The following is a 26111-nucleotide window of genomic DNA, read 5'->3' as shown; positions in this document are numbered from 1 at the left end:
ACCCAGGCAAATCTAGGTGGTGTGACTAGTGTGGATCATGTTACATATTTTCTTATTCTGATCTCCCTGTAAAAATCATACTTTGGCTAAAATAAAGCCTTTTCTGGTTGGGAAAGATAAGGAATTGTGTGGGGAATCCACACAATTCCTATCAACGGAGTTTCCATACTTCTTCAGATACAAACAGTACCCCACTTCTGTAGCCGGGCCTATCACATGAGACAAGAATAGACCAAACTAGGGACTATGCAAAGACCACAATGATTTTGTATGGTCACAGTTTTAGTACTATTGGGGGTGATCAGCCCACAAGTGGATTTTCTTTGACACTATAAGAGAACCCATGTGCATGCTACAGACTTGCATATTATCCTTTGCTCATATGTTTCATGCACCGGAACATAACTCAGTGGGTTAAATGTGCTTGCTGCTGAACCTTCTCTGCACAAGTTCCAAGACCTCTATCATAATTCACATGATTAATGCACATGCAAGCATAGCTGTAGAGGTTGCAATTTCTAATTACAGCTGGCCTGCTTATTGGATTACCGTGACAGTTAGTGTGTAAACATCAAGTCTCAGGTTTCTATCCTGCTAAAGCTGAACCAGATTTGTATTCTATTTGAAAAAACATACAGTACTGAGTTGCGTACAAATGAATTTAATCATTGACGCAACACGCTCTGTGTTTGAATCTTGTTGTCCATACTGATATGTTGTAAAACTAGGGTGTCATTCATATGTCCAAGAGGAAAGAATTCAAGGCAGATTTTCATTAACAATATTAGCTGTATTAGTTGCATCTAAATTCATGCTAAATTATGGAGACAATCTGAAAATGCCATTTCTTGGCCCTCCTGGACCAATGCTCGACACCACGAATCGAATGCAGCTTCGGAATGGGGCAAAAAATCACTACATTAAACTGAATAAAACACAAAATAATAAAAGTAATCAAACACAACTAGACAACATTTCACAAGCCTGTAGAGTTAGACTTGTTGCTAGAATTCTGGTCAAGACCCTAAAACAAAAGGTGTGCTGGAATGGCAGGCAAAATACTTTAATTAATGCCTTGAAAATATTAACATCATCAGAAAAAGTAGCAAAAGCCACTATTTCACTGCCTTAGAACAAACTTAAAATAGTGAAAATAAAGAAATTATGAACAAGTGTATGCTAAGATGTCTAAACTGTTAGTTCGCTATTATTATAGAGAATGCAGGAATAATTGGTATCAACCTAATGACTGGTATTTTTTGTTGCAACTTTACATAAATGCGCATAGCATCTTATGGCTTATTTATAAGAACTGAAGGAAAAGTTACTTAACTTGGATAACGGCTTATCTGGTAGAGATTATCTAGCCGCAGATTCCTTACCTTAAAATTATCCCCAAGCACCAGACTGGATCTGGGTTGAGCAGTATCCGTACGTGCCGGTAGGTGATGTCGTTCAGATCTGTGTGGTGTCAGAGTCCACGCTAAAAATGATGTGTGCTGTGCTTATATGGGTGCCACCCTAGCCCGCTGACGTCCGTTTCTTTTCACGACTTTCCACCCCAGGAGCACAGAGCCACGAAAAACACTGACCACTGGTGTGTGGAACTAGGGCCCTGAAAAGAGAGCTTGTCAATGCATAGCAAATCTTAATGCAGGGCAAACCCCATTGGTAATTGGCTCATTTCAGCACAGCCTTCCCTTTTTTGGATCCAACATATTGCATGAAGAGCTTATCATCCAGCTGGAAGGGTTTTTTGCTGTCAAGGTAGAATGATAATGCTCCGTTTGGGTACATCAGGGAGTCTCCTCTTTCTTAAAGGGATGAAGCATAGCGTAAAAAGTAAGCAAGGTGATGGAGGAATGGCCTTTGTGGAACAGGGTGACTACCTTTGGCAAGAAGGATGTTCGAGTCTATAAAACCAGTTTGTCTGGAAAGAAAGATTAATGGAGGCTGGGATGATAGCGCCTGCAGTTCACTGAGTCTCCGGGGAGATGTAATTGCTACTAGAAGGGCCCTCTTGATGGTGAGAAGCCTAAGGCGGCAGGTACGTAGTGGCTCAAAGGGAGCACACATTAGAAAAGAAAGAACCAAGATAAAGTCCCATTGAAGTATAAGGAAGGGAGCTGGAGGAAACAAGTGTTGTAAAACTTTAATTAACCTATTAGCAAATGGGGACTTGAAGAGGGAAGGCTGATCTGGCAGTCACAGGAAGGCAGAGATGCAGATAAATTACCCTTCAATGTGCCTGGTATATAGCCCTGTAGGCCCAGGGAAGGATAAATAAAAAAACCTGGGAAAATGTTGTGCAAAATGGGTCAACCTGTCTGGTTGTACACCATGCCACAAACATGCTCCAACAGCCAGCATTTACCATTTTGGTGGAGGGACACCAAACTGGCAAGATAACATTACAGACTTCGGGGAGAAGATCGAAAACGGTAAGCTGTCGCCACTCAATCTCCATGCATAAAGGCGGAGAACTGACATGTCTGGGTGGACAACCTTCCCCTGCTGCTGAGCAAGGAGATCCTCCCTAAGGGGGCAGCCTGATCAGAGGACCAATGGCCACGATCAACAACTTGGGATACCAGACTCCAAGCCCAGTCCAGAGCCACAAGAATGACTTGGGCCCTGTTATTGATCTTCTTGAAAACTCTGGGCAGGAATGATATGGGCAGAAAGGAGTACAGGAGGCCTGAGCTCCCTTTGAGACGAAAAGAATCTCCAAGCGACTGCCACCTTGGAAACTCCAGTGTGTTGAACTGCTGACATTGCGAGTTCTTTCTTGACTGACGTGAATAGATCTAACCAATGCTCTCCCCACTGCTACAAGAGAATTTGGCGCACCTCCGGATGGAGACACCATTGGTGATCTGCTAGGCATCTTTAGCGAAGTTTGTCTGCTTTGGTGTTTAGAGATTCTGACAGGTGCTGAACCATACAAAAAGATCCTGATGTTTCAGCCATATCCAGAGACGCAGGGCCTATTGACAAATGGGTCTAAGAATCATCCACCCCGCCCTCTTTGCGGCAGTACGACATGGTGTTATCCATGAACACATGCCTTAGCATTCCCTTTATGGAAGGTAGAAATACTTTCAACACCGTCAGATATCCCGGATTCTGCCAGAGACCAGAGTCCTCTGGTCTCCACCTCACCACAATGGCTGCCCCAGCTCAGGATTGATGCAATCTGTTACTAATGTCAGATCTGGTTAGGAAGGAAGAAGGGCTTGTCGCTGACCCAATCGTTCGTAAACCACCACTGCAGATCGATTACAGTGCCCTCTGATATCTGAACCATGTTGGAGATTCCCCTGATGTTGTGCCCACTAGATTTTTCGGTTCCACAGCAGAGCTTGCGTTTGCTGGCGGGAATGTGTCATAAGTAGAATGTTTGAGGCCATAAGGCTCAGCAGCCTCACAATCAGTCTCAGAGAAATCTAGGCTATAGGTTGAAACATCAGTAGCAGTCTGAATATCCTGGATTTGCTGTTCCAGAAGATAAGCTCAAAAGCGCATTATATTTAGAAAAGCTCTGATGAAAGGAAGTATGTGAGAAGGGGGTCAGATGTGACTTCAGTATGTTGATAGTGAACCTCTCCGAGTGCCGGAGTTCCAAAGTAGTCTGGAGGTGTGAGATGACCACCTTGGGTGAGCCCACCTTCAGCAGCCAGTCGCAGAGACAGGGGGGAAGACTGGGACCACTGATCTCCACAGATTAGCTGCAACCACTGCCATTACTTTGGTGAGCACCTAAGGGAGAATGGTAAGGCCAAAGGGGAGCACGATGAACTTAAAGTGCTTGAGGTCATGCAAGACTGGAGAGGGTGACTAGCATAGTGGTGGAAGAAACCTCCAGACAATATCTCCTTGGTATAATCAAGAAGCCTCAGATTGGGGGTGGGGTGGTGGTGGGGGGGGGGGAATGGTGGGGATGCCCTGGAGGTTTTTTGCAGCTGGTGGTTGCCAAGTATTGTGCTGAAATGGGGTGGCTGGGCCAGAGGGCCCCATCAGTGTCACTGTGGAGCAGGTATACAGCTGAAAGGGCCCTGGAAGGAGGCAGCACACATCAAGTTGGCTAGGGCAGATAAAGCGAGGGAAGTCTTGGATGTCTGGGTGGAGCTACTGGAGGTATTTCACGAGGCTGTGGAGGCCGCTGGTGATTTAGATGGGAGAAAGCAGACTGAGGGTAAGGGTGCACAAGGTATGCAAATGGAGGGGGGAGCAAGGGCATGGTGTATGCAGGGGCATGCTAAGTTGGGGGGGTGATGTGGCAGATTGTATTGGGGGAGGCATTATTGGGGAGTCATATGGTAATTGTAAGACTTAAGGAAAAGGACTGCATATGTATTTTCCTTGGTATTGCGAGGGGGTGCGACCTTCCTAAGGCATTGAGAATGGAGATCATGATGGCTGTTTATGTTCCAACACTGTCAACTTTATTGTTGGCTTTTAATTGCTTATCAGTGAAAACAATAAAAACAGGCTTTAAAAACGAAAGTACTTGTTGCCTACCGTGGCCCGCAGGTAATGTCTGGGCAGGCAGGATGGGGATGTGTAAGCATGCGTCCCGCAAGTCCAACGCTACCATCCAATCTTGTGGGTCCAGGGCAAACAGGACTTATGCGAACATGAGCTATTTGAATTTCTCCTTTTTCAGAAACTGAGAGGGCGCAGGTCCAGGAGAGGATGAGGGCCCCCGCATGAGAAAGAAGCGAGAATAGCAAGCAGGACCTACTTCTGATGTCAGGACCCTCTCTATGGCTCTTTTGGCCAAGAGAGCAGAAACTTCCTGGCAGAGTAAGGAGAAATGGTCCACAGTCAGCCTGTCCTAAGTGGGTGGAGGGGAAGTCAAAGTGGAAGGAGTAACCCCTTTGCAGAATCTGCAGAACCGTCAGATTGGTTGTTACTGACCTCCAATGGTGTAGATGATGGCATATCATGCCTCCCATAGGGTACCCATGACGGTCAGATGGCAAACTAAAGAGTCTTAGCGGCTGTGGCTGCTGGTGTTGGAGGGTGGGGATTGGTGGTGGACTGGTCCAAATGGTCCAACCGCTGGCTACTTCACCCATGTGGTCTGTGGATTACATCCTCGGACATGGATGGGGTGGAAAGCTTGCATGTCGTGGTGGCTGGGCAGGAAAAGACAAACCGAAGTCCCTTCTGTGGCCATGAAAAGCATGAAAGGAAAACTGGGTTTTTGCAAGGAGGCATGGATAGGCCCAAGGACTGGCTGTAGCTCTGCTTTTCTTGAACCTCTCTAGCGCAGAGTCCGCTTTGTTTCTGAAAAGACGAGAGCCATCAAAGTGCATTATCCATGTGTGAGGCCTAGACACCTCGTGAAAAGCCAGTGATTCTTAACCAGGCATGGCACCTAAGGGCCACCGACAGTTATTCAACTGCTCTCCCTAGTGAGTGGGTCATATCCAGCCCACAGCATATGGTGAGTTCAGCTGTTGCTATCCCGTCAGCAATGTTTTGGAAGAGTATGGCTTGGGCCTCCTCTGAGACCATGGGCAGCACACCTGTGCAACGAGTCAGAGCAAATAGGAGCATCAGTCCAAAAGGCATGCAGTGTTCACAGATTGAAGTGCCAGGCTGGCATCTTCTTCCCCAAGATATCTGGAATGATACCCCGTCCAGTAGCGTGGTAGGGAATGTGCCAAGATTTACTCTGGGCATGGAGGCTTGGACCACTAAGCTCACCAAGGTGGGGTTGCTGGGTGAGGAAAAATGAGTCCCATGGGGCAGCGAGATGGAGGTAGCAATTGTCCTATTACCAGGAACCCGACTGCAGGGTGTGGACGAGGCCTGGAGCAGAACATCAGTGAGCTTCTTTTAACAGGTGAAGCAGTTCAGAAGGGCTGATTCCGGTCTGAAGCATCTTCATCAAGACGTTAGTTTTGACCGACAAAGAGGATGCTGAAGGTCCAAGTCGTTGGCAGCCCTCCTCAACACCATAGCTCCCTCCTCCATAGCCATGGTAAGAAGGAGACCAAGCCAGGATCTGGGGAATGACTTCCAGTCCTCTGCCATCCACCAAATCTTCACACCAGGTATCCTTAGTCATATCAAGGGGCTGGTGTTCTTTAGTGCTCAGTGGTCCCTCCCATTCATCTACAAGGCCTAGTCCACAGGAACAGGGCATAGGCTCTGGCTGGGATGGAATGCCTCCAGTCAGCACTGGAGTTGGCTTTGGATGATGCCCACCCGTTCCGTGTCAGAGTTGGAGATGAGAAAAGGGGCAGCACTGGTGGTATCGGCTGTGGGGCCAGCGCCAGGGAAGGTCTAGGTGACTCAGCCTGGGCCAGTCCAGATAAATTCATGGATCCAATCGGCCCAAAAGGAGCCGGGCCTATCCCGCCGGTGAAAGACCAGTAGGGGCCCCTCGCAAACCAGTAGGGTCCGAGGCACTCCTGTAAGGACAGGCTTCCGAATTGAGGCGCACAGCCTCAAAATTCTCAGAGTTTGCGGGGGTCACTCCAGCTCCTGGAAACTCAGGGAGGCACAGAGATGACCCATGCTCAACCACGGAGCCAGGTCTCTGGCTGACTGGCACCAAAAGCGTCACTGACATAAGCGTGCTCAGGTGGCACCTATATAGGCCCCATGCATGTCACTTCCGGCACAGACAACTGCATGGGGAGTTGAACGATGGCACCTATCGGCAGACAGGGGTACTGCTCACAAAAAAAAAAACAGATCCAGTCTAACGCCTGGGGATAAATATAGGGTAAGGAATCTGCAGCTAGAAGTCTATCAAATGCAGTGGCTTCCCAATTATGCAATTCCTGAAATATTTGTTTTCTCTGATAAACGTTACAACCAGCACTTGATCAGCACACCAATCCACCTAATGAAAATCACTACCCCCTCCTTTGCCCACTTTCCAGACCGCCTCCAAACAAATGACTAAAGAAATAATTAGGCATGTTTACATATATTTTCCAGTGCTGGCTCATCCTTATGGTGATGGGGCTTCAACCCTTTTGTTTCTGCCACCCCCCAAAAATAGTACCAGCAGATAATAAAAACGTATTGACTACTGGCATAATTTTAAAAATGCTGAAACCATGCAGTAAATCTGTCTGCTCATTAGTGCAGGTGTCTAAATGTGCCGCCAGCAGTCCGAGATTGGCCAGGTATGGTTAAGTCACACACTTTGCCTCCAAGAACTGCTATGCCTCAGGTCTTCTGGTATTGTTGGGTCCCTTTGCCTGCATAGAGCGCTGCACTGCAAACTAACTGCAGTGTGTGAAAAGCAGCCTGCAGATGAAGGGTCAATGCACTTAGTAGTTGACAGGCTTCAGAGTCCAGGAGATCAGCAGACAATGGGAAGGCCAAGTCAGTCATTTTCAAGGGAATAGGTAGCAGACAGGCTCATGCAGTTTCCTGGTTTGAAATGTCTGACCAACCTGCTTGCTTCTAAAACGCAGAGAAGCCTCTGTTTTCATGATGGTAATGGATCTCAGGCAGAGGCTCAGGATGGCTGGGATTAGATCTAGGGGAAAGGGTGGGACCTAAGTGAGTGGAGTTGGACGTTTAAATTTAGGAGGTACTGTAAGTGATTTTGTATGGTTAGTTGCTATTTTAGGGCCGGAGTTCAGGTTAGTGGTAGTGGGGGAAAAGGGTGGGATTATGATTATGCTATAGTAGGGCTGGATTAGTGGAAGCTCTAAATGATTTAAGAAATTGTGCACTGTAGGATGGCCAGGTAGAGGGCTGTAGGGTGTCCCAACATTAAATAACAAACACCTTAACAGAAGGCGAAAAAAGACTACGTTTAAGGAGGGGTAACAGTTAGGAGCCAATGTATGACTATGTACAGTTCATAAATGTGGTAATATTTTTACTTGTCTACCTCTAAATTTTTGTATTACCCATACTCGTACAGGTTACTCAGAACCATCTCGTCTATTCTAAACTGAGGCTGGTTAAAGATTGAAATTTGTGAGAGATGAACCTAGAGGGGCAAGTAATAGGAAGGCAGCAATGCCACAAACTGTGCCAAGGTCATTTTATTAAAAAAAACAAAAAAAAGTCCAGAATTTGTTTTACCCTAACATGACAATGAATTCACAAGGTATATGAACAAGCAGGAAAAGAACACGAATGCATATGTAACTTCCTCACATTCAACCTCATACATGTGGGAGTCAAAATTGCACATCTAGGAAAGATACCGACATTTAGTTACTCCTTGAACGTACCATACCCAAGAACTTTATGGTGCTAGCAAAGTTCCAGTAATAAGGTATTTTGGACCACAAAGAAAAGTGTTTTTTTTGGTCTGTTTTTCTTTTTTAATCACACGCCCCTAACACATCAACTGCGGTTAATTAGGTTATCTGCACTCACCTCTGTGTCTTAACACTTTGCCAGAGTGATAATTGCATTCCTCTTTACGCACATGTTTTCCTTCAGATGTTACTGCGTACATTTCGCCGCAACGACAACATACCCTCCTGAGTGCTTAAAAACAAACAGTTGTTTTTTTTAAATTGAGAAGTATTCGCCGAAAATCAAGAATAAAACCCAAAATCATAGCATGGTTTCATTATCCACTGGATGAACATTTGTGGCTCGGCGGTAAATGCATCCTTATGCTTAACTCGTACATTTCTTTTACATAATATTATCTTGTGTAACAGCACGTTAAAGGGTCACGTACAATTAAAGAAAGTAATTCACCTACCCTTTAAAATAAACATTTTTTACAACTCCCATGGCAGTAATATAGATGCGCCTCGAAGGCTGCTACCGATACACCACACAATGAAGAAAAAACGTGGAGAGTGTGAAGTTAAAGTTATTGACCAGCACGGGCAGCTCTAGACATTCTCCCACGTCAAGCTGACTCAACGGTTAAACAATACAAAGTTATTCCTTTATGTGAAAGCCATATTAAGAGGCCCCCCCTTTCACTATTCAGTTTAGCTAACTGTACCCAAACTTCAATGCTCTGCAGTAATTCCATCTTCAAGCCCGTGCTTGTTTAAATTTTGAGCACATCTTATACACATATTCACTGTAAGGAAAAAACTATTAAATGTTTGCTGGGGAGGGTCGCACTAAAGAGTCCAAGATAGGAGAACCACCTTTATAAGTACCCAACTTACTCTGATACAGCCGTGGATCTTCTATAGATTTACAGGATAGTTGAACTGAATACCAAACAGTAGTTACCTGGGAAGCAGGTGAAGAGTACGAGCGTCATCAGACCAGGCTTTTCGGTACTGTGATGGTGTAGGAAGTTGGCTCTGTTTATACTATTTCAAAGTAAGAAATAGTGTGCACAGAGTCCAAGGGCTCCCCTTAGAAGTAAGATAGTGGCAAAAAGAGAATTCTAATGCTCTATTTTTGTGGTAGTGTGGTCGAGCAGTAGGCTTCTCAGAGGGTAGTGTTAAGCATTTGCTGTACACACACAGGCAATAAATGAGGAACACACACTCAAAGACAATTCCAGGCCAATAGGTTTTTATATAGAAAAACATTTTCTTTGTAAATCTTGAACCTGTGGTTCTTAAAATAAACTAACAATACTTTAAATGAAAGGTATTTCACTCAGGTATTCTAGGAACTCTGAATAATCATAATAGAATGTACAGTTTTGAAAAGAATGGCAATAAGCTATTTTAAAAGTAGACAGTGCAAAAACCAACAGTTCCTGGGGGAGGTAAGTAAATGTTAAGTTCACAGGTAAGTAAAACACTTACAGGGTTCAAAGTTGGGTCCAAGGTAGCCCACCGTTGGGGGTTCAAGGCAACCCCAAAGTTACCACACCAGCAGCTCAGGGCCGGTCAGGTGCAGAGGTCAAAGTGGTGCCCAAAACACATCGGCTTCAATGGAAATAGGGATGCCCCGGTTCCAGTCTGCCAGCAGGTAAGTACCCGCGTCATCGGAGGGCAGACCAGGGGGGTTTTGTAGGGGCCCCGGGGGGAACACAAGCAGGCACAGAAAGTACACCCTCAGCGGCACAGGGGCGGCCGGGTGCAGAGTGCAAACAGGCATCTAGTTTCTAATAGGAATCAATGGGGAGACCCGGGGGTCTCTTCAACGATGCAGGCAGGGACGGGGGGCTCCTCGGGGTAGCCACCACCTGGACTAGGCAGAGGGTCGCCTGGGTGTCGCTCCTGCACTGGAGTTCAGTTCCCTCAGGTCCTGGGGGCTGCGGGTGCAGTGTGTTGTCCAGGTGTCTGGTTCCTTGAAGCAGGCAGTCGCGGTCAGGGGGAGCCTCTGGATTTCGTCTGCAGGCGTCGCTGTGGGGGCTCAAGGGGGGGGGGGGGGGGGGGTCAACTCTGGCTACTCACGGGCTCACAGTCGCCGGGGAGCCCTCCCGAGTAGTGTTAGTTTTCCGCAGGTCGAGCCGGGGGCGTCGGGTGCAGAGTGGAATGTCTCACACTTCCGGCGGGAAACGTGTGGTCTTTAAAAGTTGCTTCTTTGTTTCAAAAAGTTGCAGTTTCTTGAACAGAGCCGCTGTTCTCGGGAGCTTCTTGGTCCTTTAGATGCAGGGTAGTCCTCGGAGGCTTCAGAGGTTTCTGGATCCTCTTCGAAGTAGGGAGACAGGCCGGTGGGGCTAGGGCCAAATCAGTTGTCGTCTCCGTCTTCACTGCAGGGCTTCAGGTCAGCAGTCCTTCTTTAGGTTGCAGGAATCTATCTTCCTCGGTTCTGGGAGCCCCTAAATACTCAATTTAGGGGTGTGTTTAGCTCTGGGAGGGCAGTAGCCAATGGCTACTGGCCCTGAGGGTGGCTACACCCTCTTTGTGCCTCCTCCCTGTGGGGAGGGGGCGCACATCCCTAATCCTATTGGGGGAATCCTCCATCTGCAAGATGGAGGATTTCTAAAAGTAAGAGTCACCTCAGCTCAGGACACCTTAGGGGCTGTCCTGACTGGGGAGTGGTGACTCCTTGTTTCCCTCATTATCTCCTCCAGCCTTGCCGCCAAAAGTGGTGGCAGTGGCCGGAGGGGCTGGCATCTCCATTAGCTGGGATGCCCTGTGGCGCTGTAACAAAGGAGGTGTTACAGTTCCTGCAGGGGGAGGCGAGAAGCACCTCCACCCAGTACAGGCTTTGTTCCTGGCCACAGAGTGACAAAGGCACTCTCCCCATGTGGCCAGCAACATGTCTGGTGTGTGGCAGGCTGGCAAAACTGGAAGTCAAGTATGTTTCAGGGGGCATCTCTAAGATGCCCTCTGTTTTACAATAAAGTGCACACTGGCATCAGTGTGCATTTACTGTGCTGAGAAGGTGGATACCAAACTTCCCAGTTTTTAGTGTAGCCATTATGGTGCTGTGGAGTGTTTGACAGACTCCCAGACCATATACTCTTATGGTTACCCTGCACTTACAATATCTAAGGTTTTGCTTAGGTATTGTAGGGGCATAGTGCTCATGCACATATGCCCTCACCTGTGGTATAGTGCACCCTGCCTTAGGGCTGTAAGGCCTGCTAGAGGGGTGACTTACCTATGCCACAGGCAGTGTGAGGTTGGCATGGCACTCTGAGGGAAGTGCCATGTCGACTTAGTCATTTTCTCCCCACAAGCACACACAAGCTGGCAAGCAGTGTGTATGTGCTGAGTGAGAGGTCTCTAGGGTGGCATAAGGCATGCTGCAGCCCTTAGAGACCTTCCCTTGCATCAGGGACCTTGGTACCAGGGGTACCAGTTACAAGGGACTTACCTGGGTGCCAGGGTTGTGCCAATTGTGGAGACAAAGGTACAGTTTAGGGAAAGAACACTGGTGATGGGGCCTGGTTAGCAGGGTCCCAGCACACTTTCAAATCATAACTTGGCATCAGCAAAGGCAAAAAGTCAGGGGTTAACCTTGCCAAGGAGGCATTTCCTTACAGGTGGTCACTATAAACATGGGGGTAAACACCGCCCCGCCGGCTGTGGCAGTAACTACCACCAACATGCTGGCGGTCTGTACCGCCGAATAATGAAGCCCATGAGAAACAAGTAGCGGTCCATCCACACACTGCCATCTTTGCAGTCCCGACGAGGACGGAGAAGGCCGCCCACAGGCCGGCCGAAAGGTCCTACCCACCCACCAAATAATGAAACACAAGACCACCATCAGTTCGGGGGGGAGAGGGGGCGGGGGAAACCACCGCCAGGCAAAGCTTGGCGGAAACTAACAATATAAAAGGAAACACTCACCGGAGGTACACACAACACGCCGACGCAGACATGGAGAGAGAGTTGGAAATAATGCCAGTGCTGCTCCTCGCCATATACCTCCATGACAGTGACCGCTGATGAAGACGGTAAGTACCGCAACCTAGTACACATGGGAAGAAAGGGCACAGTTACACACACACACACACACACACACACACACACACACACACACCTCACTCACACTGCAATGCACACCCAACCCCTCCCACCATCCCAAGCCATACATACCATAACAAGATGTACTTACCAGACACAAGGCAACAAAGACCTGCACCAAAGTACACACGTGCACACCACACCCCCACGGTGAACAACATTATATTGTGCCAACAGCACTAATGGTCACTCAAATTTATTAACTTGAAAAAACGTACTGTCCACATAAGGCCATTGGCCAGTCCACTGCAAATACCCTGAAGGGCCAAAATAGGCCGAACTTGACTCCCACATGTGGAAAAGGTAATCCACTTGAAAGGAGCATCAATGGGGCAGCCAGGCACCTCAGGGAACAGGGGTAGGGGATGGCAACTTACGTCTGGAAAGGGGGGGGGGGGCTTGGGCTTAGGTTTGGGACGTGGAAGGGGTTTGGGCTTGCCCTTGGAAGGAGGGGGAGTGGGCTTGGACCGGGGGTGGCGAAGGGACCTGGGCCAACACGGGGCTTCTTCCTCCCTGGGGAAGGGGCACAGGAATTGGAAGGGCACACTGGGACGCGGAAGGAGTGGACTGGGCAAGGAGATGGGGACGTTTAGGGACGAGACTGGGAGGGCCAGTGGGTTCCAACAGGTCAATACGGGAGAGGAAAAGCTTCTTAGGGGCAGTTGGCGGAGATTTGGAGGCAAGTCTGGAGCGGAGGTTGAGGGAGTGCTTGTACCAGGTGTAGATGTGCCCGACATGGATGCAGGTGACTGTAAAGTATGCTGATGTGTGGTGAATGTGTGTGGTGTGGATGTCTGTGAATGTTTGAGTGTTTTGGGAGGAGGGGTGGTGGACACAGTGGGATAAGACAGGCTGACAGTGTACATGGATGGTGTCTGCAGGTCTGGTGAGTGTGCTGCAAGTGTTTGTCAATGTAGTTGGGGTGAGTGCAGGTGTGGTGTCTGGAGTACATGTCTGGATGTCAGATGTTGTGGTGACTGCATGAATGGGGGCAGCAGCAGTGACTAAGGGTGCAGTGCGTGTGTTTGGTGAGGTGACAGACAGGTTGGCGAGGGAGGATGACACACTGGGGAAGTGGATGTTGTGTGTGTTTTGGTATGTTGGGTGTGTGTCTGCCTGTGGTGGGAAGTGTGGTGCTTGTGTGCTTCTTGCGTGGACCTGTGTGCATAGCTGTCTGTACGTGTGCTTGGGATGGGTGAAGGGAGTGGGGTGCTGGAAGGGGTAGAGGCGGTGGGTGGGGGGACGGAAAGACCAAGGACACTGGCTGCTGTCCAAGAGAAGGCCAGAGCCTGAAAAGATCTCTGTAGATCAGACATGGCACTGTGAATGCCTTCCAGGTATGCATTAGTTTACTGCATCTGGGATGCTAGCCCCTGGATGGCATTCACAATGGTTGTCTGCCCTAAAGAGATGGTTCTCAGAAGGTCAATAGCCTCCTCAGTGAGGGCAGCAGGGCTGACTGGGGTAGACGATGAGGTGCCTGGGGCGAAGGAGACGCCCATCCTCCTGGCTGAGCGGGCACGGGCAACTGGGTGGGGAGCAACAGGGAGGGCGGTGATGGCATGGGGATGGCGGAAGATTGTATAGAAGGGGTGTGCCCAGTAGGGTCCACCACCACCAAGGAACTCCCACCGGAGGAGGTATCAGAGTCACTACCTCCAGTGGTAGTTGCCTCACCCCTGGTACTCCCCTCGCCCTCCAACCCAATAGTCCCCTTGGCATCCATCCTTTGAACCGTGGCCTGCTGCATCCCCAGTCGCCAGTGCCATTGCTCCCTCGCCAGATGATGCTGATGTACACAAAGGACACAAGAGCACAGGGGTAGAGTGTCAAAACATGGAAGAACTTTGTTAAAACCTGTATATATGTGTATCTCTGGCCCACACGCACTCCCATCCAGGTCACACACCTACACGCAGCACCTACAACATGTCATGACTGTGCCCTTGACTAGTGGCCATTACGCCAGAATACATAACATAATCCACAGAAAACACGGACCTGAGTTCACCCATGAGAGACCATGCCCAGCCAATGCACATTACAAATCCATGAGGCCAAAATGCATACCAGATGGCAGAAAGGGGACCCCTCCCACCCCCATGGGCCTACCCAAACTAGCCCTCACACCATTACAGGGACTTTGAGGGGGCAGGACTGCAGGAACACACCTGTCCAAGTGCCTGGCACTAGAATGCATACATACCACAGAACCAACATACATATATCAAAGTGGTATCACAACAGTGTTGGTACTCATACCCTTGTGGCTGCGGTACTCCCACCGCTTCCTGCAATGGGTGATCTGCCGGTTGTAGACACACAGGGTCGGCATCTCCTTGGCGATGGCTTGCCACAGGCCTTTCTTTTGATGGGCGCTGACCTGCATTGGAGACAAAGAGCAAAGAAACAGACGTCAGTATGTGTGCACCAAATACAGATGACATGTTGTTCCCTATGGAACAGCCATTGTTGAAAGCCATGTTAGCAATTCAAGTACAGTATATGCCAGAGTCTACGGCTGGGCAGTCACAAATCAAACCCACATTCATCCGCCACAAACATACACATCTAAAGATGACAGCTGCCAACTCACCTGCTCCTCTGGTTGCCCATACAACTTGGCATACAGTGGTAGGACCCCGTCCACCAGCTTCTCCAGCTCCTCCGTGGTGAAGGCCGGGACCCGTTACCCTGTGACCCGCGCCATCTGAGGGACCAGAATCAGGACACAGCAGCTCACGCCGTGGAGTACTACCCTGCACAGGAATCATGAGTCAAGTGTCTGACAAAATGACGTAGTTACCGAGGCGGTGTGCTCCGTCACCGCCGGTGATCACGATTGGCCCAGGTTCCCCACTGACAACAATGTAATCCAATGATCGGGTGCACAGCGGTGAAAACTGCCTTTCGCCATGATGACTAACGCCAGCAGAATTAAGTCACTTACACTCCCTCATACCTGGATGGCATGAGGCTGCCACTCTGCTACCACCATGTCACCATAGCCTGGCCAGGGGCCTCATCCAGGGGCTAAAAATCTCTGTTAGTCGCTTGCTAACATGAGTTTAGGATCCTCACATGCACCCATCTTTGGAATTATGTCCACACTGGGATGCTATTATTACAGAGTTAACTTAGCACACACATGCCTGACGTGTACTTCATATTTTGCGTCTGTGTGAGTTACCTATGTGTTGCACTTACAAAGATACAGTGACATCATGTGATGCAGGTGCATGTTTACACTCAATATATGTTCTTTCCTCCCCCATAGGTACAGACCCATGTGGTGAGGGAGGGCCCCATCTGTTTACAGACCTCTGGTTGATCTGGAAACTATGGAGGAACGTCACATCATTGACACCTACAGACTCAATAGAGCTACTGTCCATAACCTCTGTGCAATAATGGATCATGTACTGAAACCGGCTAATAGGAATCAGCATGCCATCCCTACAGCTGGATGGTGTCTGAGAGCACTATAGGTCTCCTGAAGGCTAGATGTTGTTGCCTCCATCTCTCTGGGGGATCCCTGTGCTATGTCTCTGACAAGGTGTGTAAGATAGTGGTGGCCTGCTGCACAACATGGCTGTGAGGAAAGCTATCCCCCTTCTGGAAGAGGAGGGTGCTGTCCAACCAGCCCAGCAACCTCAGAGAGGGGATGAGAGTGAAAGTGAGGAAGAAGAGGGAGAAGAGTTGATTGTCCGCCCGGAAGCCTTTGGTACGATGAAGATAGAACACCAATGCTCTTTTTGAGTCCAGACGGTGGAGTCTCTCCTTTTCATGAGAGGGATGTGGGGGTGCATGGGAGGTAGGCAAGGTGATGGACTGTCCGACCTGGAAGGGTGTCACTACCTGAGGTGGAAAAGAAGCCCTCGTGCGAAGCACTACTTTGTCAGGATGTATGGCAAGAAAAGCTGGCTTGGATGACCGCACCTGGAGTTCACCAACTCTGCAGGCAGAAGTGATGGCAACTAAAAAGACAGTCTTTATAGTTAAGAGCCTGAGAGGACAGTTGTGAAGCGGTTCAAACTGGGTACACAAGTTATGTTAAGACCAGGTTGAGATCCCACTGGGGCATGATGAATGGGATAGGAGGAAAGAGATGTGTAAGGCCTTTAAGATAGATCCCAACTATGCGATATTTACATAAGGAAGGCTGATGTGGTAACCTCAAGAAAGCAGAGATAGCAGAGATATATCCCTTAAGAGTGCCCAAGGTGGAACCCTGCTGGGCAAGGGAAAGAATAAAGAGGAGAACTTGAGAAAAAGGAACAGATAGAGGATCAACAGAATTGTCAATGCACCATGTCACAAATTTCTTCCAACGACAGGCGTATACAGTTTTGGTTGAGGGACGCCTGGCAGCCAAGATAAGGTCACAGACTACGGGTGGCAAGTCAAAAGATGTCAACTGTCACCGCTCAATCTCCACGCATGAAGCCGCAGAGTTGACAGGTTCAGGTGGAGGATCCTCCCCTGCTGCTGCGACAGAAGATCCTCCCGAAGGGGCAGTCTAAGCGGAGGAACTATGGCCATGTTCAAAAGCTCGGGATACCAGACTTTTCATGCCCAGTCCAGAGTCACCAGTATTACTTGGGCCCGGTCTTGCCTGATGATCTTCTGAACTCTGGGCAGAAGTGGTATGGGCGGAAAGGCGTACAGGGGGCCTGAATTCCACTCGCAATGAAAAGCGTTGTCGAGCGAGTGCCACCTTGGAAACTCCAATGTGCAAAACAGCTGACATTGCGCGTACTCAACGGAGGCGAACAAGTCTAACCAAGGTTCTCCCCACTGCAGGATGAGAACTTGCACCACCTGCGGATGGAGACACCATTTGTGGTCGACCACGCATCGTGGGCTGAGTTCGTCTGCTCTGGCATTCAAGGAGCCTGCCAGGTGCTGAACCACCAGGGAAATGCCCTGGTGTTCCAGCCAAGCTGGAGGCAAAGGGCCTCTTGACAAAGGGTCCACGTCTCACTTCGCCTTGTTTGTTGCAATACCACATGGCGGTGGTGTTCTCCGTGAACACCTGCACTGCTTTCCCCTTGAGAGGGAAGAAATGCTTACAATGCTAGTCGAATCGCTCGGAGCTCCACATGATTAATATGGAGCCCGGTTTCTGCCAGAGACCTGATGCCTCTGATTTCTGCCTCTCCCATGTGGCCACCCCATCCCAGGAGTGACACATCTGTCATGACCTTAATATCTGCTTGGGGAAAGGAGAGGGATCTGCCCTTGAACCAATCCTGATTCACTAACCACCACTGGAGCTCTTTCGCAGTCCCTTCCTAGATCTGAACCTTGTCGGAGAGATTCCCCTGTTGCTGCGCCCACTGGAACTTCAGGTCCCACTGCAGAGCCCGCATATGCCATCTGACATGCTGGACCAGCAGGATGCAGGAGACCATGAGGTCCAGCAGCCTCAGAGTCATTCTCACAGAAATCCAGGACAGAGGCTGAAACATCGGTATCTTAGCCCGAATATCCTGGACTCGCTTTTCGGGAGGATATGCCCGAAACGGCAGTGTATCCAGAACAGCTCCAATGAAAGGGTGTGTCTGAGAAGGAGTCAGGTGTGACTTCAGCACGTTGACAGTGAAACCCAGCGAATGCAAAAGGTTCGCCATAGTCTGGAGGTGGGGGACAATGGTCTGGGGTGAGTTCGCCTTCAACAGCCAATCATCAAGGTAGGGGAAGACTGGGACCCCTAACCTGCGCAGATGAGCTGACACCGCTACCATCACTTTCGTGAAAACCCGAGGGGCACTGGTATGGCCAAAGGGGAGCACGGTAAGCAAAAGTGATCGTGACCTACCACAAATCGTAGGTAACGTCTGTGGGCCGGCAAGACGGGAAAGTGGAAGTATGCGTCTTGCAAGTCCAATGCTACCATCGAGTCTCCGGAATCAAGGGCAGATAGGACCTGAGCCAATGTCAAAATTTTGAACTTCTCCTTTTTGAGTTTGAGGGACTGAAGATATATTATAAGCTGAAGAACTTTGTCTTTTTTTGGAGCCAGAAAGTAGCCGGAATAGCAACCACGACCTACTTCTGGCAACGGAACCCTCTCTATAGCTCCTTTAGCCAAAAGGACTTGGACTTCCTCATGGAGAAGTGCCATATGATCCTCCGATATCTGATTGTAGGAAGGTGGCATGGCTGGAGATGTCTCGAAGGGGAGGAGCAGCCCCTTCAGACAATTTGGAGAATGCACCTGTCCAAGGTAATGGATTGCCATTGGGGCAGGTGATGGCATTTCCTGCCAACCACTGGCTTCTGATGTACCCACAGACTAGGAAGGCTTGGAGGCTGAAGAGGGGGTGGGGGTGGACTGGGCAACCCGCTGGCTTCCTGATCCAGGAGGGGAAGGCGCGAGTCCAAGGGACCGGGCCATGTCTTAGGAATCCTTAAAGTGCTCGAGCACCGAGTCTGCCTGGTCTCCGAAGATACGTGTGCCATCAAAGGGCATGTCAATCGAAGATTGTTGGACATTCCCTGAAAAGCCAGATGTTCTCAGCCAGGCGAGGCGTCTCAATGCCACCGTCTATGCAACCGATCTGTTCAGAGAGTCGGTCGTATCCAGTCCACAACGAATCATCAACTTGGCTGCATCCCTCCCATCTGTTACGGCTTGGGAAAGGCATGCAGTGTACACGGACCGCATCACTGAACTGTTGGAAGAAAAAAACTTCTTGCCCAAATTATCCTGTCTTTTTGATCCCCTACCCGGGGGTGCGGCAGGAAATGCACCAGAAGAAGAAGCCGCCTGGATGACAAGGCTCTCAGGCATGAGGTGTTGGGTGAGGAATTTCAGGTCTGACTGAGCAGGCCGATGGAAGCGGGCAATCGTCCTATTCACAGGAGGGCCTGTGCTGGGTCTGGACCAAGTACCCAAAAGGACGTCTGTCAGTGCTTCATTAAAGGGTAGAAGGGGCTCGGAAGAGGAAGACCCTGCCCGAAGCACGTCATTTAGGACGTTAGGCCCAGCCTCCACAGAAGGTAGCTCGAGGTCCAGGACCTCAGCTGTCCTTCTCATCAACATGGAATAAGAAGCACTCTCCTCCGTAGCCACGCTAGGAGGAGAGAGCATACCAGTGTCAGGGGAGGTATCTAGACCACGGGCATCACCCAAATCCTGCACTCAGTCCATTTAGGGGTCAAGCGTCTCCTCCATACTCTTCCTGTATCCATACCCACAAGAATAAGTGGATCAACTCTGGGCCCAGGAGAGCCCATAGAGAACGAAATCGGCGTCGATCGACGTCGTTCTGGCTCGTCGGGTATGAGGATAAGATCGACGTTGATTGTGGGCCCAACCAACGTCGGGAGCGTCAACATCTGACCAGACGCCAGGAAAGGTCACTGTGGCACGGCCAGCGTTGGGACGGATCCACAATTGGATCCGGAGGGGCCCTCCTGAGCCGTGCCCGAAGCAGACTGCTTCGAAACAGCAGGAACACCAAGCGACTCACCTGTGCCTGAAGGTGGGTCAGACTGCCCAAAAATTAGGCGCATGGCCTTGTAAAATTCCTTTAGTTGGGCAGGGGTGGCTCCGGCTCCTGGTAAGTCAGGAAAGCGCGGAGCCGACCCAGATGAAGGCTCCTTTGACTGAGGCCTAGAGCGTCGACGCTCTTTCTCTGTCATATCATCTGATCGACACGGCAAAGTTGAAGAACGGTTGTCCTTCTTTGACGACTTCTTTTTGTGACCCGAATAGTGCTTATCAGGTATATTTGCTCAGCCGTTGGTAGCACTGGGTTTTGTTCCATGTGGTCATTGGTAGATGGTGTGATGGCAATGGCAACTCAACAAGGGAGCACAGTGACACACAAGGGCACAGTCACTTCCTAGCGGTGGGCTTGGTCTTGGCTGGTGTTTCAGTGGCATGTCTGGGTCCGAGGGCACGTTTGCGTTGCTGGAGCTGGGCTACAGAGGTAGGGGGTGCTGGTTTCCCATGTGTCCTCTGGCAGTGCCACCAGTCCAGTAGCTGCTGCAGATGTTGATGGCAGGGCAGTGTCCCGGCTAGTGGTTGGGGCTTGCAGGTGGGTCGAGATCTCAGACTGGCTGTGGTACTGGTGCTCTAGGAGCCCTGCAATGGTGGCATTGTGCTACTTCCATTGCTCCATGGCCTCCTGGTGGTGTGCTATCTGCAGCCTCCGATTCTGCTCTAAGGTGGCCAGGATCTGGCCCATCCTGTCCTGGGTATGGTGGTATGCTCCCAGGACCTCAGATATCACCTCCTGGGCTGATGCATCTATCCTTTGACCACCCCCCTGGGCCACTGATGGCCTCCCACTGGCCCTAGCCCCCTGTGCCGGTGTCCCCTACACAGGTCTGGCAGTCCCACTTGAACTGGGCCCTTCATTATCCTGCCTGTTGGTGGGTGGAGACTGTGGCCTCCGTACATGTGGGCCACCAGTCTATGGCCGGTAGACACTGGTGTGGGGTCGTTTGGCCAGAGTTGATAATGGTGGCTGGGTGGTAGGAGTCAGTCGTATCCTGGGTGGGGCTGCTGGTGGGTGACAGTCCAGGACTGTGATGGGCCAGGGTATTCCTCAATTTCCATACATCACTCTGCTCTCTGGGTGGGGCCTCTGTCTTCATGTAGGGCGCTGGCACTCCTTGGCGTTTCCGTCCAGGTGGCATGGTTGGTGATACCTGTGTGGGGGGTGAAGAGGATGGACATGTGGGTACCAGGTACTTCTTCGGCAATTGATGTACTGCTCTGCCCTATTTTGTGCTTATAATTCCCTGTCGTGGCGCGCAAGGTCCCTTTGTTTACATATCTTTGCATTTTATGTGGGGGGTGTGGGTGCATTGTGGGTGCTGTAGTGCCACTGGGTATCTATGCAGGGGTAGGTGACTGCACAGAGGTCTGTTTGTGGGATAGTGGGCATGTAGGGTAGTTGGATGTGGGTGTTGTGGACTGGCTGGGGATGGGGTCCTGGTGGGGGTGACAGGAGTGGAGTGATTGATCCATTATAGGTGGGGTGACTGTTAAGGTATTGTAGTTGACTTACCCGAGTGCAGTCCTCCAGTGAGTCTGGTGAGGCGCTCCAGGTGCAGGATAACCAGGACCTTCTTCTCCCTGTTGGTGTATTCTGGGGGGGGGGGGGGGGGGGGGGTGTAGGTCCACCACCAGTCTTTTGTACGGAGATGTTGTGCCTGGATGCCATTGTGCGTAGATGGCTTCCCACTGCGTTGACCTTGTTGACAATAGTCTGCCATAGCTTCATCTTCCTGGCCAAGGGTGTCTGCTGCACCTGTGCCATGAGCAGTTGTGGCTCAACCCTGAGTATTTTGTCCACGATGGTCCTTAGCTCCCTATCTGTGAAGCGGAGGTGCTTAGAGAGTGCCATGGTATGTACTGGTGAGGGTGCGGTCGTGGGGTTGAGTGTGTGGCTTGTAAAGGTGTTAGCGGTTTGTATGCGTTTTGGTGGTGTATTTGTGCCTGTGACTTGTGTTATGTTGTGTTCAGTGTATGCGTGTTGTGTTGTTAATCTCAGTTGTGCTATTGGCGATGCAAAGGATTGTGGGGTGTGTATGTGAGTGTTTTATAGTGTTGTGGATGTGTCAGGTGTGTGGGTTTCAAAGTTGCCAATGTGTGCATTTGATGTTGGTGGGTCCCATTGCCAGCCGTGGAGGTCCATACTGCCAATGGTCATTCGGCATCCACTATCCACAACGCTGATTTGTGCTTCACTATTTTGTGGGCGGAGGATTCGTCTGCATGGCCGTGGTGGGGTGGGGTGTACTGCCTTTCCACCGTTGTGGGCCCTGACGTTGGGTGGAGGTTGAAGGATTTTTGGAGGTTTGACTTTTGGCATAATTCAGCAGTGTCCACTCTTCCACCGCTGGCGGTCTTCTGTTCACCGTCGCCAGGGCGGTCAGCGGTGATTGCCGTCATGTTTATAATGAGGGCCGATGTGTCCCACATTACTGTTAAACATTGTCAGTATTAAGGCAGCGATGATTGCATACATTTTTGGTCAAATCTATGTGGCTGAAGTGCAGATGTCCACCTGCAGCTTACTAACTACAAAAGCCACTCTTGTCTAACTCCCAGACTTCAAGAGGGCAGACCCTGGCCATATGCCCTTAGTTATCTAATACCACAGTCAAGGTCATCTTAACCCAACAAACAGGTGAATCAGACTCCAGTCTTAGTGCTAGTGATGCAGTAGTGTGCAGCTTTAATGACTTCCAATATATACTGCATTCTCTCCACCATAGAAATTGGGTACCTGGACACTGTCTAGTTAAGATGAAACTCTGACCACAGAGTGAAATTCACAATTGTCCAATGCAGAAATCTGAAAGGCCCTTGACAGGTGCTCTTCATAGAAAGCTTTAATTGTTCCTAGTATCCTGGCTGCGGTCATACCCATCAGGAAAGGATTAATCAAAGGCAGGAATTTGAGCTGAATTTTAAGCATACTGTGGTGATACAAATGAGCATGAACACTGATGATCAGCTCAATGAAGTTGGATCTTTCCTGGCCACAGACTGCTCTCTACAACCGTCTCCTCTGGAATGCCCCTGAGGATCTCTCATTCCACATTCCATGTATAGCATGGAATGTAGAATGTATGAGATCACCACAACATCTTCCTTCTATATACAAAATGATAACTGAATATAAATGCATATCAAAATACATAAGTAAAAGCTTAATCATAATATCTAGCAGGTTTTTTAATATTCCTATTACTTCTGAGTCTCAATAGTTCTTCATTGTTTGCTTTCAAACAAGGTTTTATTTATTTATTTTTGTTTACTGTGATTTTTAATCACACTTGGCTTTTCATTAACATCATAAGATCTTCCCCTAGTGTCACCATCGTAATATCCTTTAATTTTCACTATTCTGCTTTTATTCCACCACTCGTGACCTTTGATGCATACTGCGTTTTTTGAAACAGCATCTACTCTCTCTGGATTTCTGAATTCGAACAACCCCTTAGCCACATGAGTGGCATCTTAAACTTGTATCAAATCACCTATATTAATCTCAGTTCTTACTACCCATGCATTGTGTTTTGTTTCATAGTTGTCTTTCATTTTATTCTGAAACTTCTGAACACAGGGTCTAATGATCTCATCTACAAACTTATCGGCCTTGGTCTTAACTTCTCTCTGTAGGAAAGTAACCTCTTTCTATCTTGGCTACCCCGACTTTTGGCCTGTCTGTCAGTGTGTTTGACTGTGTCTACTGGGATCCTGCTAATCAGAACCCCTGTATTTATGCTCTTTCCTTAAAATTATGATTATTGCATACTGGTAATCCAGTATTTCACCCACAATTGGCATATTGGTGCCCCTTGTAAGTCCCTAGTATATGGTACTTAGGTACCCAGGGCATTGGGGTTCCAGGGGGTCCCTACGGGCTGTAGCATACCTCATGCAACCCATAGGGAGCCCATGCAAAGGCTTCTCTAGGACTGCCATTGCGGCCTGTGTGAAAAGTTGCATGTACCCTTTCACTGCCATTTACACTGCACCAGGTAACTTATAAGTCACCCCTATTTCAGGCCCTCTAGCCCTGAGGGCAGGGTGCAAAGTACCTGTGTGTGAGGGCACCCCTGCACTAGCAGAGGTGCCCCCATGACCTCCAGGACCATTTTCTTGGACTTCGTGAGTGCGGGGACACTTTTTTTTTTTTTTTTTTTACAAGAGTACTGGACATAGGTCACTACCTATGTCAAGCTACATAATGGTAACTCCAAACATAGGCATGTTTGGTATCAAGCATGTCGGAATCATACCCCAATGCTTTTGCAAGCCTTGGTTGTATGAGTCCATGCACTCTGGGGGCTCCTTAGAGGACCCCATGTATTGCCATTCCAGCCCACAGAGGTTTTTCAGGCAGCCCCAGCTGCTGCCACCACCTCCCAGACAGGTTTCTGCCCTCCTGGGGCTTGAGACACTCAAGCCCAGGAAGGCAGAACCAAGGATTTTCCCTTTGAAAATAGGTGTTACAGGCTTGGGAGGGGTAACCTCCCTACGCCACTTGAAATGCTTTGAAGGGCACATTTGGTGCCCTACTTGCATAATCCAGTCTACACCGGTTCAGGGACCCAAAGCCAAACTGGACAAAGGAAGGGGGAGTGACAACTCCCCTGTCAATCACCACCCCAGGGGTGGTGCCCAGAGCTCCTTCCGGCAGGTCCCTGGATTTTGCCATCTTGGATTCCAAGTTGGCAGGGCACTCTGGGAGCATCTGAGTGGCTAGTGCCAGCAGGTGACGTCAGAGCCCTCCCCTGATAGGTGCTTACCTATTTAGTTGACCAATCCCCCTTTCAGGGCTATTTAGGGTTTGTCTCTTGGGTGGTTCTTCAGATGTGGATTGCAAGACTCCAGCAGGAATCCTCTGCATCCTTTACTTCACCTTCTTACCAAAGAAACTGTGTCTGGACCCCCCAGAAACTCTACAAACTGCAACAAAGAAGCAAAGACAACTTCTGTAATCCTGCCCAAAGTATTACTGAACACTTTATTGAACTTCTGTAAACAAATATTCTTGGGTTGTTTGTCTAGAACTACTAGAGATTCATCATTTAATTAATTGGTAACTAACGAAACTTGAACACTCCTCCCTGGTCTTAATGTCATACCGAATAACTCCTGGTTATCCCACCAGAGTATAGTAGCACCTTTTTTAGCTACATAAACTTTCCCAAGAACCACTTTGTTTTGATATTTCATACGTGCTTCAAAATAACCAATGAGTTCTATTTTTTTTCCATCGTACAACAGAGGGTTTCTGTCAGAGGGTAACAAGTTCTTTTACCCATATGTTTGTAATAGCAATTCTTCAGTAATTATGGTCATCCTTGCCCCATAATCTATTAATAGGCATAGTTTCTTCCCATCAATCTCAATGTTTTCATAAGGGTCTATGCAATTATGTTCACCACATTGGACCACTAGTATTACATCTTTCTTTGGGTTCACTTCATCGCTACAGCTTTCATTTGGTTCAACTTCATCAATCACATTCACTTTATCAGGTGTTTTACAACTCTGACAAACTTTGGCAAATGCCCTATTTTCCCCACATATTCTGCACTTGACATTTTTAGCAGGCCATAGGCGAACATTGTTGCCATGTCTAGGATTACCACATCTGAAACATATGTTCCTTCGACTGAAGAATTTGTCTTTGAATTGGTTCTTTGTTAGTCTCTTGGTTTGTTCTTTAGCGTAATCGCTGGAGTTCCCTTTAATTTTGACTGCGCTCACTCCAACATGTTCGTTTTCTGATAGTTCCTTGCATGCTTTCTGAGAAATTTCTATACTTTTACAATTTCTACTGTTTGTCAAAGAAGGAATTTTAACGTTAAGTTTTTCTTGAACTTTCTTATCCCAGCAGTGTACTACTATTTGAATGTGAATAAGTTGTGCCATAAAGCTTTCAAATTCACATTTGGAAGCGAAGGGACGTAAAATTGCTGCATAACTGTCAAATGATTTATCGTGACATTGTGCATGTGTGAAAAATCTATTTACTATCAAGCTTGGTTGAACATCAAACTGCTTTGAGTTTCTTTTTTTTTTTTTTTACTGCAAGTTGATACTCATCAATGTCATATGCTTCACCATCCAGTAATTTGTACAGTGATAAGTTCATAAATAGACTGGCCTTCAAAACCTAAATTGTGTCTAATAAAAATCTTTTACTCTCTGGGGAATATCTATTACCACCTATAGCTCCTAAATAATTAGTAAAAGCTCTATGCCAACTTCTGCAAGGTATT

At 48.7% G+C, this 26111-nt stretch overlaps 1 protein-coding gene across 2 annotated transcripts in view; it reads right to left on the bottom strand.

Annotated features, from left to right (window-relative positions):
- Nucleotides 1-26111, bottom strand: part of LOC138300865 (RNA exonuclease 1 homolog) — a 1124016-nt gene that overhangs the window by 397386 nt on the left and 700519 nt on the right. For both annotated transcript variants that reach the window (XM_069240707.1, XM_069240715.1), the window contains exon 10: nt 8368-8481. In XM_069240707.1, the coding sequence (XP_069096808.1) occupies nt 8368-8481 (114 nt within the window). The remainder of the gene's footprint in view (nt 1-8367; nt 8482-26111) is intronic.

Source organism: Pleurodeles waltl, chromosome 1_2, assembly GCF_031143425.1.
Source record: "Pleurodeles waltl isolate 20211129_DDA chromosome 1_2, aPleWal1.hap1.20221129, whole genome shotgun sequence".
Lineage (NCBI taxonomy): Eukaryota > Metazoa > Chordata > Amphibia > Caudata > Salamandridae > Pleurodeles > Pleurodeles waltl.
The sequence above is the reverse complement of the archived record's forward strand: the minus strand, read 5'-3'. Positions and strand labels throughout refer to the sequence as shown.